Here is an 18,666-nt window from a genome sequence, read left to right on the forward strand (position 1 = left end):
CATACGCCTTTGGAAAGCCTTTACTGCACACCCCGTCTTTCATACAAATCGAATGGCAATTTAAAGTGCCACACGGACCATGTATCATGTGAGACTTCACCAAGGAATGGATCTCTGGTGACTCATTTGAATTAGGAATTTGTGCAGAAACATTTCTGTCAATGTCTTTGGCGGTACAAATTTTGTCTTCTTGCCACAGTGTGAGTAGTATGGGGGCATGCGGTAGGCCACGCTTCTGATACCCGACGACGTAGAGAAATGCACTTACTTTTCCGAACACGTGCTTCTTCGTTATATCGTCGATTAACTCTTTTAATTTCAGATGAAACGCGCATGCCACTAAATCTGGTCTGCCTTCAGCTCGTTGGTGTTGTCCAATGTTTTCATGAATCTCTGTCCATTTTGGATTACACGTGAAGATGATGAAGAGATCTGGTTTTCCGAATTTGCGAACAATGGCCATAGCATCTTGGTAGTTCTGCTGCATAGCTCTTCGGCTCCCTGCAAAACTCGACGGCAAAATGACGATACGACCAACAGGATGTTGGTTATCAGCAGCAACGTTCTGGACGTGGTCCAGTAATCCTCTGTATTCCATGGCTCTAAGGGTTTCCTGATGTTGTTTGAAGTATTGCAGTCGATTTGCTTCTGCCTTGCAATATCCGTCGACAACATACTGCTGGAACAATTTCCCCGAAGAATGGATAGTGCTGAATTCATTTCGAATAGCCAGTCGGTAGACATAGAATTTGCGATGAGTTACCTTGTTTCAAACCGTAGTTTGTCGCTGGTGAGTCATTTTTTATCATCCATCCAGGCTCGCCGTGTGGAGAGAGAATGGGATATGTCATGGGATTGATGAACTAGTGGTTCTAGTGGTGACTAGGTTCACCATCTTGCCCACTAACGAAGACAGCAGCAATTTCATCAGCAGTTGGTATGTTGTAACGTCTTTGTTTGTCTGCACACAGTCGACGAATATGCATTTCCACGCCAGAAGGGAGGGGATCTTCAAGGACAGCTTTCCTGATTTCTTCCTGTTCACGCTCGAACATAGTCTTGTAACATGTGACATATGGATTAACGTCAGATAGTATGTTGTGCAGTTCTGCCATCAATTCTTGCAAACATCTGTGATTCACAGGTTCATTAATACGTTATTGTAGCTTGAGCTGTATCCAAAATAAACGACGGGGGACAATAACTGTGCAAATTGTGGTTGCTCATGTAGATGTGATGGACCACAGTGATGATAAATTTGACCGTGGATTTTGAAACAGTACGGTCCATTTCCTGGAGGATATGAGATCTGAGCGCCCATTGATGCAAAAGCTAATGCCGAATTGTAATTCCGGATATTGTCTCGTAAGTTGCGACATTTTCCATCGTCACCCTGATAAAGTTGTTGCAGTCGAGCAGGTATGGCAAATAGTGGAGGTAATTTACCTTTTCCCTTGGAACAACACAGTGTAAATCCATTCCCTTGTCTTGTTGATTCATTTGTGAAATGGTTTGCAGAACAGTACATGCATGGTGATGTCATCGGACTGCAATTATACTCCTGAACAACATTATCCGATACTTCGGCCGAATTCATTATGGCTGCGGTTGTATATGTTTGCTGAGCCCTCCAACGTCTTTGTTTCTCAGCATGCCGTGCCAGTCTGTGTTGACGTTCATCGACGGTCTCGTTCTCGCACCTCATCGTTGTTGCAGCAGCATCCTGTGCGAGTCTTTGTTCACGTTCCTTGACGGTCTCATTCTCCCTCCTCATCGTTGTTGCAGCAGCATCCTGTGTGAGTCTGTGTTCACGTTCGTTGACGGTCTCGTTCTGCCGTCTCATTGTTTTTCTTGCTGCATCCTGTTCAAGTCTGCATTGACGTTCATTGAGCCGTTCATCGACCGTCTCGTTCATTTCGGAAATGGGAGTTTCCACGCAACGCATGAATTTTCATAATCCCCAAGAGGAAGTGTCTCGTAATCATCAAATGGCAAGTAAATGACACTTTGAAAATTAAATATTTCAAATAAACTTAAAGTGTACGTGCACATAACTAATAAAACAAGCATTCTGAGTATTGCGCTGAAATACATGTCTCCTACCAAAGTTCAAAGTGCAATAACTTTGTAAAAAATGATCTAATATGCAAATTTATGTGTTGATGCTGGATGCTGGTTGATGCTGGTTTTAAAACTTGATCTGAGGTATGCTGAGACACATGTGTGTCACGCCTCGCCTCGTTGATAGGCCCGCAAGGTCGCTCCGTGGAGCGGCCTGCACGTATTGCACTGTGTGAATTATATTATTACTAACTCACGGTCTGAGGTACTAGCGATTCAAGAGATATCCATTTTTTAATATTTTCGTTTAATTAACGATATCTGCCAAACCACGTACCCTACGCAAATTCCAAAAGGACATTTTAGTAGACTGACATGCTGAACAGATCTGTGAAGTTTCCCCTCGATTGGATCAAAAATGAGGGAGGAGCTCGGTTTTAAAGGTTCATGCTTAAAAACGTCATAACTCTGAAACCATGTGATGCATGATGATGTCATGCTCGCTGACTCTTTTGTTCGTCATGGGTATGCGATTCTGTCTGCAAAGTTTGGCCTCGATCTGCTCAGCCGTTGCAGAGAAAAAGGGGTTTTCGTGTTTTCATGAAAAAGAATATGGCGGCCGAACCACGTCACCCGTGACATCATAATTACCATTAAAATATTCTACAGACCGAGTCCCCCCTACGGTGAAAATTTGATCTCAATCGGTCCTATTATTGCAGAGAAAATCTTTTTTAAAGGAAATTAAAACTTAAAATGGCACTGAGATAAGGATCATCAGAATTATCAGAATTCCCAAAGTTCAAAGTTCCATAACTTTGTCAAAAATGATCGAAACGTAGTGAAGTTCGAGCTTGACCTGTAACTTATCATAAGGAAACCATGTGCCAAGTTTGAAATCATTAGCATTAAGAGTTTAGAAAAAAAGTCCGGAAAACTGTTCTTTGCGTGACGGACTGACGAACTGACGGACTGACGGACGGAGTGCAAACCTATAGTCCCCTCCGGTGTACACCAGTAAGGGACTAATAAAAACGAAGAAATATCTCTCGGCAATTTCCTGAAATGCATCGTCTTTGCAGGGGCGGATCCAGGGGTGGGGGGGGGTGCAGGGGGTGCGCAACCCCCCCCCCCTTCGATCCAGGATGAGGGTGCAGGCGGTGCGAATCTGCTGAACTGTTGTACCAGGGAAGAACACAAGGAACTGCAGAAACTTCCAAGAACACACGAAATGCCGTCTCTGACAATCAATTTTTTTAAATTTCCTGGGGGAGGACCCCCAGACCCCCCATTTATCCCCCCCCCCAGCGCTATCGTTTCATGCACCCCTCCCCCCCCCCCCCCCCCCCCCCCGTCCGTCCGTCTTGAAATTCCTTGATCCGTACCTGGTCTTTGGGTGGTGTATAATCGCTTCGAACGAAACAGACATTACCTGGTTTCCTTTGCTTAAGTTGTAATCAAAATGTACCTTTGTTTCTTCAAAAAGTAATTTATGATCGAAGACGTGTTGATTCAGTGTTAAAATGCACATCAGAGGCCGATCGTAGGCCTATGGAGCCCATGACCCTTCGTCATTTTAAAACTTGAATTTATCGAAAACACGCATAGTGACGTCATCGGACTCGCACTGCAATGATGTTCTTGAACAATATTATCCGATACTTCATCCGGATTCTTTACAGCTGCTCTTGTATATGTTTGCTGAGCACACATTACCTTCCAATGTCTTTGTTGCTCAGCATCGCGTGCAAGTCTGGATTAACGTTCATTGAATGTCTCGTTCAGTTCCTTCATTCTTTTATTCATTTTAGAGATAGCATTTACAAACGAGAGTGGCGACACGTAAACGAGGTTCCACCCCTCTCCTCACGTGCAGAGTACCTAATTGCAACTTTTTATTGTGACTACGTCTAAAGCACGAAACATTCCGACTATATAAAGAACACAGCTCAAATGGAAAAGTCCCTGGGAAAACTCTTTTGGGCGGTGTATAAGAAAAAAAAATTACACCTTTCTGTACCGCTAAAACCAATGTTACTCTTTTCGTTACAGCGTACAAATTGATATTTTTTAAATTAAAGATTTAAAAGAAACTTTTTTTAAATGTATGTGGACATAACATATAAAATAAGAACGAAAAAATATCTCTCGCCAATTTCCCATCTGTTTATTTTTTATTTTTTTTGTATACAGAGTCGAGGCTCGTGAAAGAGCTAACATTTATCAAACAAACAAATCAAACAAACAAGCAAAGAAAGTATATAAAAAGGGGAGCGGTCGACAAGATGGGGAGAGAAGGGGAGGAAGCACACAAACACAACATTTGAGAGCAGGGACATCGGGAGATGTGTGCGAGGGACAGGGCCTGGGGGGGGGCAGGATAGGTATAAAACGCAAGGACACCAAGGACTTCCAGGAAAGAAGACAAAAGTCACCTCAAAAAAGTGGAATTGGGGTGAAATTAGCAGGGGTAGAAAAGATCAAGGTTTTGGATGGGGGAAGATAAGAGATGGTGGTGAACAGCTGTTTTAAAGACCTGTAGGGTGGAGTGGGATTGAAGAGAGTGAGGGAGTTTGTTCCAGAGGTGGGAGAAAAGAGGAATGAAGGAGTGAAGGTGAGCAGAGAGTCTTGATTTTGGCAGTTTAACCATAAGAGGGTTGCAGGCAGATCTTGTGCGACCTGAAGGAATATTGGGGGGACAGAGCCCAGAGAGAGCTGGGGGGGCAAGGCCAGAGAGGAGTCAGTAGAGAGACGGAAAGACCACCAACCTGCCTGCGGTGAGTGAGTGAGAGGCCCTTGGAGTTAGCTTCATCGCGGGAGATTCCAATGATTCTGAATGCTTTGGTTTCAACAACGTGAAGACAAGCTAGGTGTGAGGCAGGAGCACCAGCCCAGAGGGGAGAGCAGTATTCCATTGAGCTGCGGCTGAAAGCCTTGTACGTGGTGAGGAGCTCAGGTGTGCCAAGGAAGGACTTCGCACGACGGAGGATGCCCAGTCGGCGACTGGCTTTGGAGGCCAGATTTGAAATGTGGTTTTCCCAGGAAAGATCATGGCAGATAGTGAGACCCAAAAGCTTGAGTGACAGAACTTCTTGGAGAGGATTATTCAGAAAGTGGATGGGAGGGTTGTCCAGTCGGTCTTTTCGGAGAGACATCGTAAGAGTGTGAGATTTGTCAGGATTGAAAGACATGTTCCACTTGTATGCCCAGTCTGTGATTTTGTCCAGGTCTGCAGAGAGTGAGGAGGCTGCAGACTGACAATCTGAGGGATGAAGAATGGAGCGACAGAGAGTAGAGTCGTCAGCAAAGAGATAGAGAGGATTTTCAAGAGAGTCAGAGAGATCATTGATGAAGACCAGAAAAAGCACAGGGCCCAGAACACTGCCTTGGGGAACTCCAGCCTGAACAGGAAGGGGAGATGAGAGAAACCCATTCAGGGCCACACGTTGACTACGACTAGAGAGGAAGTCCGCCAGCCATGCGTGGAGATTTCCATGGATACCAAAAGAGGAGAGTTTGGTGAGCAGAGAGGGGTGCCAGACCGTATCGAAGGCACGTGATATGTCAAGGGAGACTGCTCTAATTTCCTGTTTGGCATTGAGGACCTCCATCCATTGTTGTGAAAGCAGAAGCAGCATGTCCAGAGTAGAGTGCCCAGGTCTGAAACCAAATTGATGATCAGAGATCAAGCCATTGGAGAAGAGGAAAAAATTTCATATCTGAAGCAATGATGGATTCCATGACTTTGCTGATAATTGGGAGAAGGCTGATTGGTCTGTAGTTGCTGGGATCTGTTTTTGCACCTTTTTGTGCAAAGCGGTGATGTTGGCAGATTTCCAAGCAGATGGAAGATGACCTTGAGCAAAAGAGAGGGTGAAGAGAACAGAGAGAGGGAGTGAAAGAGTGGAAGAAGAGGATTTTAGGGCTCGTGGGCTGATGCCGTCAGGTCCAGTTGCAGAATCCGAGTCGAGGGTTGACAGAAACTTTTCCACCTTGTCAGGAGGAAAGGACACAGAGTCCAGGAGCAGCTGGGTACGACTGGGTACGGTGGGTACAGAGAGGGATGGGTTTGGGATACAAGATTTAGAGGCAAACACAGAGTTGAGGCATTCAGCATTTTCACGTGCGGAGTCAGCCGTGTGGCCATTTGAGGTGAGGGAGGGGATGGAGGGGGAACAAACACCAGAAACAGATTTGACCAGACGCCACCAAGATTTGGAAGAGGGAGAGAGATAAGAGAGTTCGGTCTTGAGAACGGAGAGATATTGTTTCCTGGCTCTCCTGAGGGTGGACACACACTTGTTTCGGGCTTTGTGAAAGGAAATGAGATTTCCTTCCGTTGGATTTGCTTTCCAGGAGACGAAGGCAAGTTGTTTCTGGGCAACAGCCTCACCACAAGATTCCGTGTACCATGGACGGGAGGAAGGGTATGACAACTGAAGACGAGATGGGATAAATCTGTGCATGAGAGAGAGCAATTTACTTTGGAAGAATTCCCAGGATGTGTTGATGTCAGAGGTGTTAGAGATGGGACACCAGTCCAGATGATTGATGGCTGCTTGAAGACTGTGCCAGTTGGCCTGAGTGAAATGCCAGACTTGTCGATGCTGAGCAGGCTCCCTGAGAATGGTCAGAGAGATGTCCACTTTAACAAGCACATGATCAGATGAGCCGATTGGAGCAGAAGAAGAGCAGCAGACATTTTCAGGGAAGTTAGTCATAACCAAGTCCAAAAGAGAAGATGCTCCGTTGACTGAGATCCGGGTCGGGAAATTGACAGATTGTGTCAGTCCCAGTGAGTCGCAGAGGTCCTTTGCTGAGGAGCCATGGCTGGTGAGAGAGGTACCCACACCCAGCCAACTGGCATGGTGACAATTGAAATCACCACATATGAGGAAGAGAGAGTTGGGATGAGTAGACAGAAGTTGGTCCATATTATCAGACAGCGAGATGTAGATGGAGTCATCACTGTTTGGTGGACGGGACAACACACATATGAACAAGAGGTGGGAGCGAAGGGGAAGCCGTAGCCATAGGTACTCCTGGGGGTGAGGTGGAGAGAGTGCAGTGCAGGGCGAGTGAGGAAGAGAGTTTTTGATAAAGATAGCAACCCCACCTCCAGGACGAGGCTCAGGTCTATCATACCGGAGGAGGGAGTAACCCGGGAGAGATACTAAGGAATCAGAGACATCATGAAGGAGGAAAGTTTCTGTTAAGCAGATCAGGTCTGGTTTGACAGAAGCAACCTGTATGGAGAGATCAGTTGAGTTTGAATGAAGGCCCCGGATGTTTGAGGTCCATACCGTTAATGAAGAGGAAGGGGGAGCATTGGATACAGAACAGGGGGGAGGAGGGGTAGGGTAAGATGTGGAAGAGGTGGAAGAGGTAGGGAGAGCTGTTGAAGGTGAGTCAGAGATTTCAGAATAGCTCGGAGAAAGGGAAGGATGGGGCAGACAAAAGGTTTGATGGTGATTGGGTGAGGCACAATGAGGTGTTATTTGAGGAGGGAGAAGGGGAAGAGATTTATTTTACACATGCGAATTACATGTCCATGCTCATGTGAAATGGAGTTTCTTTAATAATCCTGGATGTGAACATGATTCAGCCTTGAAAACTCGTGGAAAAAAAAACATCGATGGAATGAATGGAGTGTTTAAACAGGATTACCTTTACTTCCGTATAATAATGATGAATGAAATTGGAACGAAAAGCTGAATAAAAATTTCCAGTCTGTGTTTATTTATTTATTTAACATATGTGAATTACATGTCCATGCACACAAGAAATGGAGTTTCTTTGTTAATCCTGGATGTGAAAACGATTGATTCAGCCTTGAAAATTCGTGCCAAAACACAAAAAAAACAATTATTAAAGATTTCACGATTTTATTTCCTCTAGAAATGAAACGCATCTTCTTTGGGCGGTGTATAATCGCTCCGAACGAAACGGGCATTGTATGGTTTCCTTTGCTTGAGTTGTAATCAAAATTTACCTTTGTTTCTTCAAAAAGTAATTTATGATCGAAGATGTGTTGATTCAGTTTTAAAAATGCACATCAGTCACGGGTGACCTCATTTTTAAACTTGAATGTATCGAAAACTTTTCGCTTTACAAAGTAAAAATAGATTAAAACCAAACGTTATTAATAAATAGTGTATTCCATAGTTGATTTACATTATACAGGCCTTCTCATTTAAAATGCATTTGTTCTATAAACGTTAACTTTCATAGAATATTTCTCGTCTGTGTTATTTGGGCGGTGTATGATAAACCGTGCCGATCTCGGCTATTTCCTGTCTGTGTGTTAACTTTCCACAAATCTCCTTCCCGTTTTTGCAACCGAGTCTAAAACCATGTTAGTGACTGAAAAATGAAATCAGATGGAGAATTAGAGTCCAGATAAAGCCACAGAGAGTCTCAATGGACTTTATGTTACAGGCCTTCGAAAATGCATTTTGTTCTATAAACGGTAAATTAAATTGCATTTCCTTCCCGGTTTTTTCAACCATGTCTAAAACCATGTTAGCGACTGTGAAAAATGAAATGAGATATCGAATTAGAGTTGAAACAAAACTGTGAAAGAGAGCAAGACACCGAAACCTGGATAGAGCATGCGTGTTTGCTGCATTTGCATGGATAGAGCAATCGTCCGTCACCTGCCCCACTCACTCTTGTTGATCAGGAGAGGGGAGGAGCTTTCATCAATTAAACTCGGTTTTATGTACAAGATCTCCTTCTGGGATGTTATGTTCACAAATATATTTTTTACAACACACGTTAATCATATTAATAGCCTGGTGTTGGCTTAACAGTTAAGGTGGCTTGCTGGAGATCTTGGGGTCCTGTGTTCAAGCCCATGTTAGCTGTTGACATAACACTCGGCTCACTAGTAGTGGGGGGGGGGGGGGGGCGGGTTGAGGGGGCGGGCATTGCATCACAGCATAGTTGCTCTACCAGAAAATTATGCAGCCGAGCAACCGCGGGCCGAACAAAATGGTGGATAATTGTTTTTGAAGCCCCTTCCAGGATGGGTGGAGCTACTCCCGCAACGGAGGAGGCCACACCCCCGGACAGGCTCACAGACAGAATCACCTACGGAGACTATTATATAGATAGGATAACGTACACAGTTTGCGCACATCTTTTACGCCAACTTTTTGATCGATAAATTAATGTGATTGGCTCTTGCAATATGTTTACTGCACATAACTCTACGCCAAAGGCGTTCCCCATTCCCCTGTGGATTATATTGGGATTCTACCCAAAAGCTGAATTTTTTTTTTAGCAAAAACATGGACATTGGTATTCTAGCGACGCCGTGTTCAGAGTGATTGCGGTGGCTATCGGCAGAGCGTGTGCAGCTAGCACTTGCTTTCAGATCCGACCTGATGTGATGCTCGCACTCCACTGCAGGAGAACTAAATGATTAATGAAAGGTTGGAAAATGCACATGTTGTGCCGATTCTTGGGAATGGGTGCACAAACCAACAGACTGATAGCAAAGTGAGTAAACACACCATACCCATCGGATCAATGTTAACAAATGAATAACGGCACTGCGCTTCATTTGAGCAACAATATAAAAATAATGCATTTTTCGTGAAAAATCCATTCCGAAAAAATTCTTCTTTTGAACGAGCAATTTTGTGTGGCCAAATGGGCACCAAGTTGGAATTATTAAGCACATCAGACCATCATGCAAAATAAACCATTTTATATTACTTTTTCCCTCATCCAACTTTTCCAGACAGGCACAAACCTCCCAAAGGCATAGCAATCTTAGCCCCATGTAATCATGCATACACATCTCTGCACCAATGGTATCAGGTCAGCACTTTAGAGCCTGGTGCCCACACACCATGAAGCGGAAAGGCCTCACTCGTACACTTGGAACCATCAAAGGTATAGCCACCAACACTTGCCCAATCAAACCAAAAGCGGCCAGTAAACAGACTTTGGCCATTTTCTATTTGCATATAAATTACACTGGAGCTTGCAAGATTTACCTTCTCCATGCCATATCTTTCTCCCACTGTTTTCTTACTTCGGTTACCATCCTCCCAATGGTCACTCCTTACTTCCACCGCGACTTCATGGGTTCATACCTCTTTTTTTCTTTGTCCTTCACCCTCCTTCACTCCCCATCAGAGGATTGATAGGATAGCTGTGATGTAGTTTACCAACCTATGAGCTGTCAAGTTTGCATTTGATTCCTGACGAATTATAAGCTGTCATCCTTGTGCTTCTCAGGCAGCGCAATGCATCAATCTACTGTCATAATTCGGGGTTTAAGACCGTTGCCCCACCTGCGTTGTTAGGGTTAGGGTTAGCATGTGGATTTTAAAGGCTCCACAGTATATGCTGAAAAGAGTAGACCATTCTTTGCTAGTACCATTGCCAAATTTTTAATTCCTGTTCAAATCTATATCGGGCACTGCATTAGCAGCATCGAAATAATGCAACCCAGAAATAATGCAACCTAACAACCAAGTGCTTGTTACTGTACGTGTGTACGAATGAATAAATGAATTCCCCATGACTCACAACTGTTAACTTTCTTTCTACTCCAAACCAACTAGCGCCATCCAAACACATTCCTGGTCCGAGTAAAATACATGCAAAAGGCATTTATTTTTTCCTTCGTGCATAGGTAGCTATTTTCTCACCTGCTGCCATCTTGTGCACTCCTGCCTGGATGCATGCCCAAAACACTGTTGTTGCTATTAGCCAGTTGTTTTGAAGTGCAGCGATGGAGCAACCTAATGGGCTCTCCGTAGGTCAGAGATCGAGGGAACTCTGCAGACGATGAAGTCTGCTGCCCAGAATACCAGGTGCCATTGCCCACAGCTAGATTGTGGAGCAAGGGAGGAAGAGCAAGGGAGCAGAGGTAAAGGAAAAAAGTAGAAAAAAATGAAGTGAAGCATTTGTGATTACTATACACAATAGATTTTTTGTTTACCGCACTTTCAAGAAAAATAATTTAAGTAGCAGATTGTATAATTATAGGGAAAAGAAAAAAGTTGCTTTGTTTATGAATATCCTGACATTGTTAAATTCTGGCACATTATTCGTACACGATGTGGCCAAAGTAAATGTAAGAATGAAGGAAAAGTAAAAATAATGGGCCGAATTTTCAAAAGGCGTTTAGCGAGAGTCTTGCTAAAACACGCCTAACCCTTAAACGCTGACAAAAAACATAGTTGTACGCGCACAGCTAATCGCATGTCTAAACAGCAATTTATGAAGAGAGATAAACTTCCGTTTAGCTGTGTAAAATTTAACCGCAGACACGTCCCATCCAAAGAGAGAATATTCAAACAGACAAAGATTTCGACAGTAAGGAACAGTGCACAACTTAAACTCTAAATAAATAAACAGAACAACTTATTAAGGACAACCTTCACTGAGAACTCCTGAGGTCATTGAGATGGTCCAACAGTCGGTATGAAGAAAATCCAAAAAAGTCACTTTGCCACTCAAATCAAGAACTTGGACTGACAGTGTCAAGTCTAAAGAGGATTCTCCATGATGACATGAAACTTTATCCATACAGAATCCAAGTCAGACATGAACTCACTGACCCAGACAAACTCACTTGGATGAAATGGCTCGGTGGTTTGTGGAGAAAATGGAGGAGGGTCCTGGTTTTCTCAACAATATTTGGTGCTCTGACGAGGCTCATTTTTGCTGAATGGGAAGTCAAATCAAGGAACAATGTATATTGGGGCACAGTACTGCTCCACGATATTTGCCAGAGACCCTTACAGAGCATTCAGAAAGTATTCAGACCCCTTCACTTTTTTCACATTTTGTTATGTTGCAGCCTTATGCTGAAATCATTTAAATTCATTTTTCCCTCATCAATCTACACTCAATACCCCATAATGAAAAAGAGAAAACAACGATTTTAGAAAGGTTTGCAAATTTATTAAAAAGAAAAAACTGAAATATCACATTGACATAAGTATTCATACCCTTTGCTATGACACTTGCAATTTAGCTCAGGTGCCTCCCATTTATCTTGATTATCTTTGAGTTGTTTCTACACCTTGATTGGAGTCCACCTGTGGTAAATTCAATTGATTGGACATGATTTGGAAAGGCACACACCTGTCTATATAAGGTCTCACAGCTGACAATGCATATCAGAGCAAAAACCAAGCCATGAGGTCGAAGGAACTGACTGCAGAGCTCAGAGACAGGATTGTGTCGAGGCACAGATCTGGGGAAGCCTACAAAAAAATCTCTGCTGCATTGAAGGTTCCCAAGAGCACAGTGGCCTCCATAATTCTTAAATGGAAGAAGTTTGGAACAACCAGGACTCTTCCTAGAGCTGGCCGCCCGGCCAAACTGAGCAATCGGGGGAGAAGGGCCTTGGTAAGAGAGGTGACCAGGAACCCGATGGTCACTCTGGCTGAGCTCCAGAGATCCTGTGTGGAGATGGGAGAAACTTCCAGAAGGACAACCATCACTGCAACGCCTCAACGATCTGGGCTTTATGGCAGAGTGACCAGACTGAAGCCAAACAGTTCAATCTTGGTTTCATCAGACCACAGAATCTTGTTTCTCACAGTTTGAGAGTCCTTTGGGTGCTTTTTTGCAAACTCCGAGCAGGCTTTCATGTGTCTTCCACTGAGGAGAGGCTTCCGTCTGGCCACTCTGCCATAAAGCCCAGATCGGTGGAGTGTTGCAGTGATGGTCGTCCTTCTGGAAGTTTCTACCATCTCCACACAGTATCTCTGGAGCTCAGCCAGAGTGACCATCAGGTTCTTGGTCACCTCTCTTACCGAGGCCCTTCTCCCCCGATTGCTCAGTTTGGCCGGGCGGCCAGCTCTAGGAAGAGTCCTGGTTGTTCCAAACTTCTTCCATTTAATAATTATGGAGGCCACTGTGCTCTTGGGAACCTTCAATGCAACAGAGATATTTTTTGTAGGCTTCCCCAGTTCTGTGCCTCGACACAATCCTGTCTCTGAGCTCTGCAGGCAGTTCCTTCGACCTCATGGCTTGGTTTTTGCTCTGATATGCATTGTCAGCTGTGAGACCTTACATAGACAGGTGTGTGCCTTTCCAAATCATGTCCAATCAATTGAATTTACCACAGGTGGACTCCAATCAAGGTGTAGAAACATCTCAAAGATGATCAAGAGAAATCGAGGCACCTGAGCGAAATTGCAAGTGTCATAGCAAAGGGTCTGAATACTTCTGTCAATGTGATATTTCAGTTTTTTCTTTTTAATAAATTTGCAAAACTTTCTAATAACCTGTTTTCTCTTTATCATTATGGGGTATTTAGTGTAGATTGATGAGGGAAAAAATGAATTTAAACGATTTCAGCATAGGGCTGCAACATAACAAAATGTGAAAAAGTGAAGGGGTCTGAATACTTTCTGAATGCACTGTACATTCAGTCAAGAGTACGGCCTTATGTGTAATGAGCAAGCTTGGCATCATTGGACCATTTTGGTACGAATATGACGACGGTGACGCCATAACCAACAATTATGAGTGCTTCATTAAAGAGGTGAATGAGTTCCTGGCTGCTCCTGGTTTCAGGACAAGATTTTAAAGAGAAGAAAAATGCTTTTAGCAGGATGGGGTCCTGCAGTCCCTCACACTGCAATCGAGTCCCATGAGTGGGTGCAAAGCCACTTCGCTGAGAGAGTGATTGGCATTCGCTTCAGTGTCGAGTGGTCTCAACATTCCCCTGATCTGTGTCCACGACATTTTCTTTGAGAACATCTCAAAGACAATGTGTACAAGGATAACCCTAGAAACATGTTAGAGTCGAAACAAGCAATCGTAGAGAAAGTTAGGTCCATCCAACTTGCCGAATGTCAGCGCGTAAGTAACAGCTTCACCCGTCGTGTTCAAATCTGTATTCAGCGCAGAAGTGGACATTCGGTGTACGTGATCTACCAAACGCCAAACTAAAGTCTTACAAGTTACGGTTCTGATATTTGGTTCATACGTGTCAAAAAAATCGCAAATATTCCTGAAGTTTTATGTAATTCAGAATAATAATGAATGTATTGTGGATTTCATTAATGCGTTTCTTTTCTTTGGCACAACCTGTATATGAACTAAAGGTTATCAGCATATCTTATGGAGAGCGCGCTGAAATTAGAAAATGCATTTCGTTGTTTTGAGAACGTTTCGCCTTGTTTGCACTTGATATGCAAAGCATAGTGTTTGCATTTATCTGCTTGATATGTTCTGGGCAGGCACCTCGCCATGCAAATGTCCGCTTCGCCAACACACGTGTGTGCTGAAATGCTTCCATCAATTAATGGAACAAATTCCCTCAATAATTATGGCTGGAAAACTACAATAAAAGCTGCATTTATGAATGAAACCCTGCTGTATTGGATTTCATGTTCACGTCTGTTGAAATAGCATCAAACACAATGTCTCGTGCAAAAGTTTGGCAAAATAAAGGACCGGAGAAAATTAAGAGCCTCAGTCCTGATTATAATGCGGATGCCAAATCCCAGTGGAAATCAAATGCAGTTGAAACCCCCACTAAAGGAAGCTGTAAAACAAAAGAGTGATGGAACAACCGTTGGAGTAACAACAAAGTGCAGCGGAAATGAGAGGCACTTTTTTCACAATTTAAGGTGAGCATGCACAATGCTGAATGTCATTCTGTTCCGGTTGTCTGATCATTGCGTAACTCAGTTAAGCCAGTCTATTGGATATTCTCGCCATCTTTCAAAAGAGGCTGCGATGGCGACAAGCTAATGCATAACACACGCGACTGCTTCGTGACTGCCTTCATTGAAGCTTAGCGACAAAGCGCCCTGCTCCAGGCCTTTACCCACCCAGTTTACTCAAATCGCTTCTCCGGGAGTTTTGCATCTCCCCAGCAGCACACTTTGTGTTCGAGCATTCTTTTCTCAATGCCATCGGTGCTATTTTCCTTGCTGTGTCGACTACAAGCCCATCCGACTTCTTTAATCATAGCAAGTGACACAAAGCGTGCAAATAGGGTGATTAAAAGGGGATCTATATGCCGCGAGGCTGCTAGAAGGGGAACAAATCTTGTGGAAAGTGGTCCCAGGGGAGCAATTCGCAACTCTGGTGGGACAAGCAGAGAACATGCTGGGAATCCATACAAACCAGGCCCTGAAGCATCATAAAAGAAGCTTTACTTGTTAAGCCCAACTTTTCTCTGCCTACTGTGCTTACTGCATTCATCTCATTATGCGAAATACCTCCAGTCAAAGGACAGCTTTGCAAATGCCTCATGGGAACAATGCCATCCTCCATACTCAGCCTCCCTTGCATCGTTCTCACCACCACCACAACCCCATAAATCATTGCAATGGATACAAGAAGTGACCTCAACATTACTCCTTAAGCTTACATAAAGGATAAAGTATCTATGACGAGTCTAATAATCACACTCCAGTAAAAACAGAGCAAAGGCCATGTCAAAGGGAAAAGAAAAAGAGCCAAAAAAAAGCAGTATAATAAAAACACCTTTATTATTAGTCGATCAGTGATTACCAGGGAGTAGAGACCAAAATTCCAAGTTACCTGCGTTGTGTAAGCCAAAGCAACGTGGGTGGGCTTGTGGAGATGAAGTCCTTGAGGTGGGGCAAACCGGAACCTCGTGAACAGGAGTGAGGCTGCGTTCTGTAGATGGCCGGCAGTGCAAAGGAAATGATGGTCGATGAGGTGGTGGTTGATTGGCGTAATCCTGAAGCACTGCCCACAACAAACGAATGAAATGCAATGAAAACCAGAATTTGCAACAGGCACCCAGGAACCAGCTCTCTCGTAGCTCCAATTTAATAATTTGATTGCTGAGAATTAACAATATACAAATGACCCAAGGCTCTGCTTTCCAAATATTCCTTGAACAATTGAGATGAGGACTTTACCAATTCAGTTGATCTTTATTTGTTATATTTAAGAATTTATTGACACCATTTAAATCAGTAGGTGAAAATATATCATCATTGATGGAATGACTAATGGGAGCCATCGTTAGGAAACGGATTGGGATAAAATAATCACATCTGTATAGCCAAAGATGAATACAGTGAATTTAGGTAAAGGTAAAACAAAATAACAAAACAAGTACAGATACATTCAAAGTACACCGCCCCAAAAACAAACAAATAAATAACATATCCTCCAGCGTGCGACATCACAGGGGCACCTACGGCGCTTAGCGATGCCGCCATGCAGCACATGGAGACGGAATTGGGAGGGATCAGTGTAAAATAAATTCATTTATTAATCAATTGGCTAATGGCATACCTAAACTACCACCGTTTCATCCGAATCTGTAACTTTTTGAAAATTAATTAAATAATTGATAGAAAAAAATAAATAATTAATCAATTAATTAATTAATCAATAAATGAAATTAACCTTTACAGCCAAATCACTTGGTCACTGCCCTGTCCAAATATCAGCTTCCTAGCTCAAAAGGTGCCTGAGATATTGTGCAGATGAGAAAGAAAATAAATAAGTATTGAATAATTCGATAATCATTAATAATTAATGAATATTGATGATGAATAAAACATCTTTATTGATGAATAAAGAAAAAAAAATACTTTTTGCCAAAGCACTTGTTCACTATTATGCCCAAATTTCAGCTTCCTATCTGAAAGGATGGCTGAGATATCGTCCAGACAAACAAACAAACAAACAAAAAAGCAAACAGAGTGAAAACTGAGTACTCCCTTCCAGGCGTGCGTCATCGTCGGGCCCCCTTCGGTGCCCGGCGATGACGTCATGCAGCGCCTGGAGATGGAATAGGAAAGGAGCGGTGTACATCCATCTTACTATAATTCACCAAATGTCCGTCCGTCCGTCTGTCCGTTCGTAGGTACCGCAAAAACGGCTGAACCAAGCGCAACGATATTTTGGGTGGGTAATCCTAGGACCCCTTGGAGTAAAATAGGCTATATTGTTTTTCAAATTTTTCAAAGTTTTCCAATTTACCAGTTTTTCCAAACACATTGTTACGGCTTCGTCACTTCCGTTGTTGTGGTTTTCATCCACTTGAAACATTTCTGGTTCCATGTACTATTATTGTTTTCAAAAGGTTTCTTGTTTATGAACTGTTTTCAAAAGGTGAAAAAGTTAGTGTTAATAGAAATCGGAAACCGGATCGGAAACCGGACGACGAAGAGGAAGAAGAGGAAAAGAAGGCGGAGCGAGTGAGTCGGACAAGAAGGAGCCGAGCTATTTGCGGTCTGGAGCGAACGCTGGCGAACAACAGTCACTAGCGAACTTTCGGGTTTCCCAGGAAAGGGATTCCTGCGACAGAGTGGTCATCGCTGTGACAGATTAACCTGCGTGTCAGGATTTGCGATCGATTCAGGAGACAATCATCGTCGTGCCGTTGCGCCACGAGACCGGGCCGCCGGCCATTTTGACTCGCGCCGGACTTGCGCTTCGCTCACGGTTTCATCTCGTTTCGACCATTTTCACCGCATTCAGACGTCGATCTGGGGTGTGTGTGTGTGACGTGGCTTTTGAGTGGAAAGTCTGCCTGTCGCCGACTGTGAGCTGTGGAACGTCCATACCCGAGGGTGTGATTTCCCCGTCGCCTGGAGGGCGCCTTTGGATTTCCCAGTCGCCTTGAGGGCGCCTTTGCACAGCTTTGGCCACGTGACTGTGACTATCATCCGAACGGGATTCTGGTCTCGATTGGACATTGATCTGTCGATCGCTGGAGCAGATCGACGTTAGCTTGAAGCCGGGGATTAGAGACATTGGGGATGTTCTTGCTTCACTCACTTGGAGCATAGTGAGTTATATATTACAAAACTGATGGTACCATCATAGGACATATATTGATTGTACTTTTAATTACTATTATTGTTGTGCTGTTATTCTTGTGTGATCTTAATACAATATTTGTTTGTGAGTAACAATCGGGGTGGCTTCTCCATTGATCTTTGACATACAGAATAACACATTTTTCTGCCGTGACTCCTCTCGGGGCTCGGAGGTACACCGTGACCAGGGGGTCGGGGAGGAGCACGTAACAACATATGGAATAATATTTACCGATATGAACAGTGATGTGGCTTTTGTTGAAATTCTACGTACCAGGAGAGAGTAGATCGACTCCTGACGAACTCTTCCTATATAAATGTGTGGCTCCGAAGTAACACGGCAGCGTGTGCAAAGTGACTGAGAAACAGGTGTAGCGGCCGCTTCATGTTTCAGATTCGGCGCGCACTCTTCACACATAAACGTGTGACTGAGAAAGACGTGTAGCGGTCGCTTCCGTTTTGTAGAATTCAATGTTTTTTCAAAATGGGCGCCATGTACTGTTTAGATTTTGATGATTTGCGTGTGATATGATTCAACGGATGTTTATATGAATCGTTAAAAAAAAATTTAAAACCTTCAATTTCTGATATTTTGCCTTTTCATTTGGGCTTCCCAATTGAAGCCCCACCCGTAGGGTGGGTACCGTTGCTAGTTAATAAAATGACATGTTGCATTTTTAACATATAAAGACAGATGGAACCTTGAGATGGATTAACATATGAGGTGGATTAATATGAGGTGGATTAACATGTGTTATCTATCTATAATTCCACTAATCTCTGTGTGTATGTGTGTGTGTATGTA

General features: G+C 43.5%; 1 protein-coding gene across 4 annotated transcripts in view; it reads right to left on the reverse strand.

The window, feature by feature from the left end:
• LOC137431851 (catenin delta-2-like) overlaps nucleotides 1–18,666 on the reverse strand; it is a 580,901-nt gene that overhangs the window by 398,565 nt on the left and 163,670 nt on the right. For all 4 annotated transcript variants that reach the window (XM_068123611.2, XM_068123613.2, XM_078782572.1 and 1 more), the window contains 2 exons: nucleotides 15,598–15,768; nucleotides 10,728–10,908 (listed from right to left, as the gene is read on the reverse strand). In XM_068123611.2, the coding sequence (XP_067979712.2) occupies nucleotides 10,728–10,908; nucleotides 15,598–15,768 (352 nt within the window). The remainder of the gene's footprint in view (nucleotides 1–10,727; nucleotides 10,909–15,597; nucleotides 15,769–18,666) is intronic.

This window comes from Myxine glutinosa, chromosome 7, assembly GCF_964187855.1.
Source record: "Myxine glutinosa chromosome 7, kmMyxGlut1.1, whole genome shotgun sequence".
NCBI lineage: Eukaryota > Metazoa > Chordata > Myxini > Myxiniformes > Myxinidae > Myxine > Myxine glutinosa.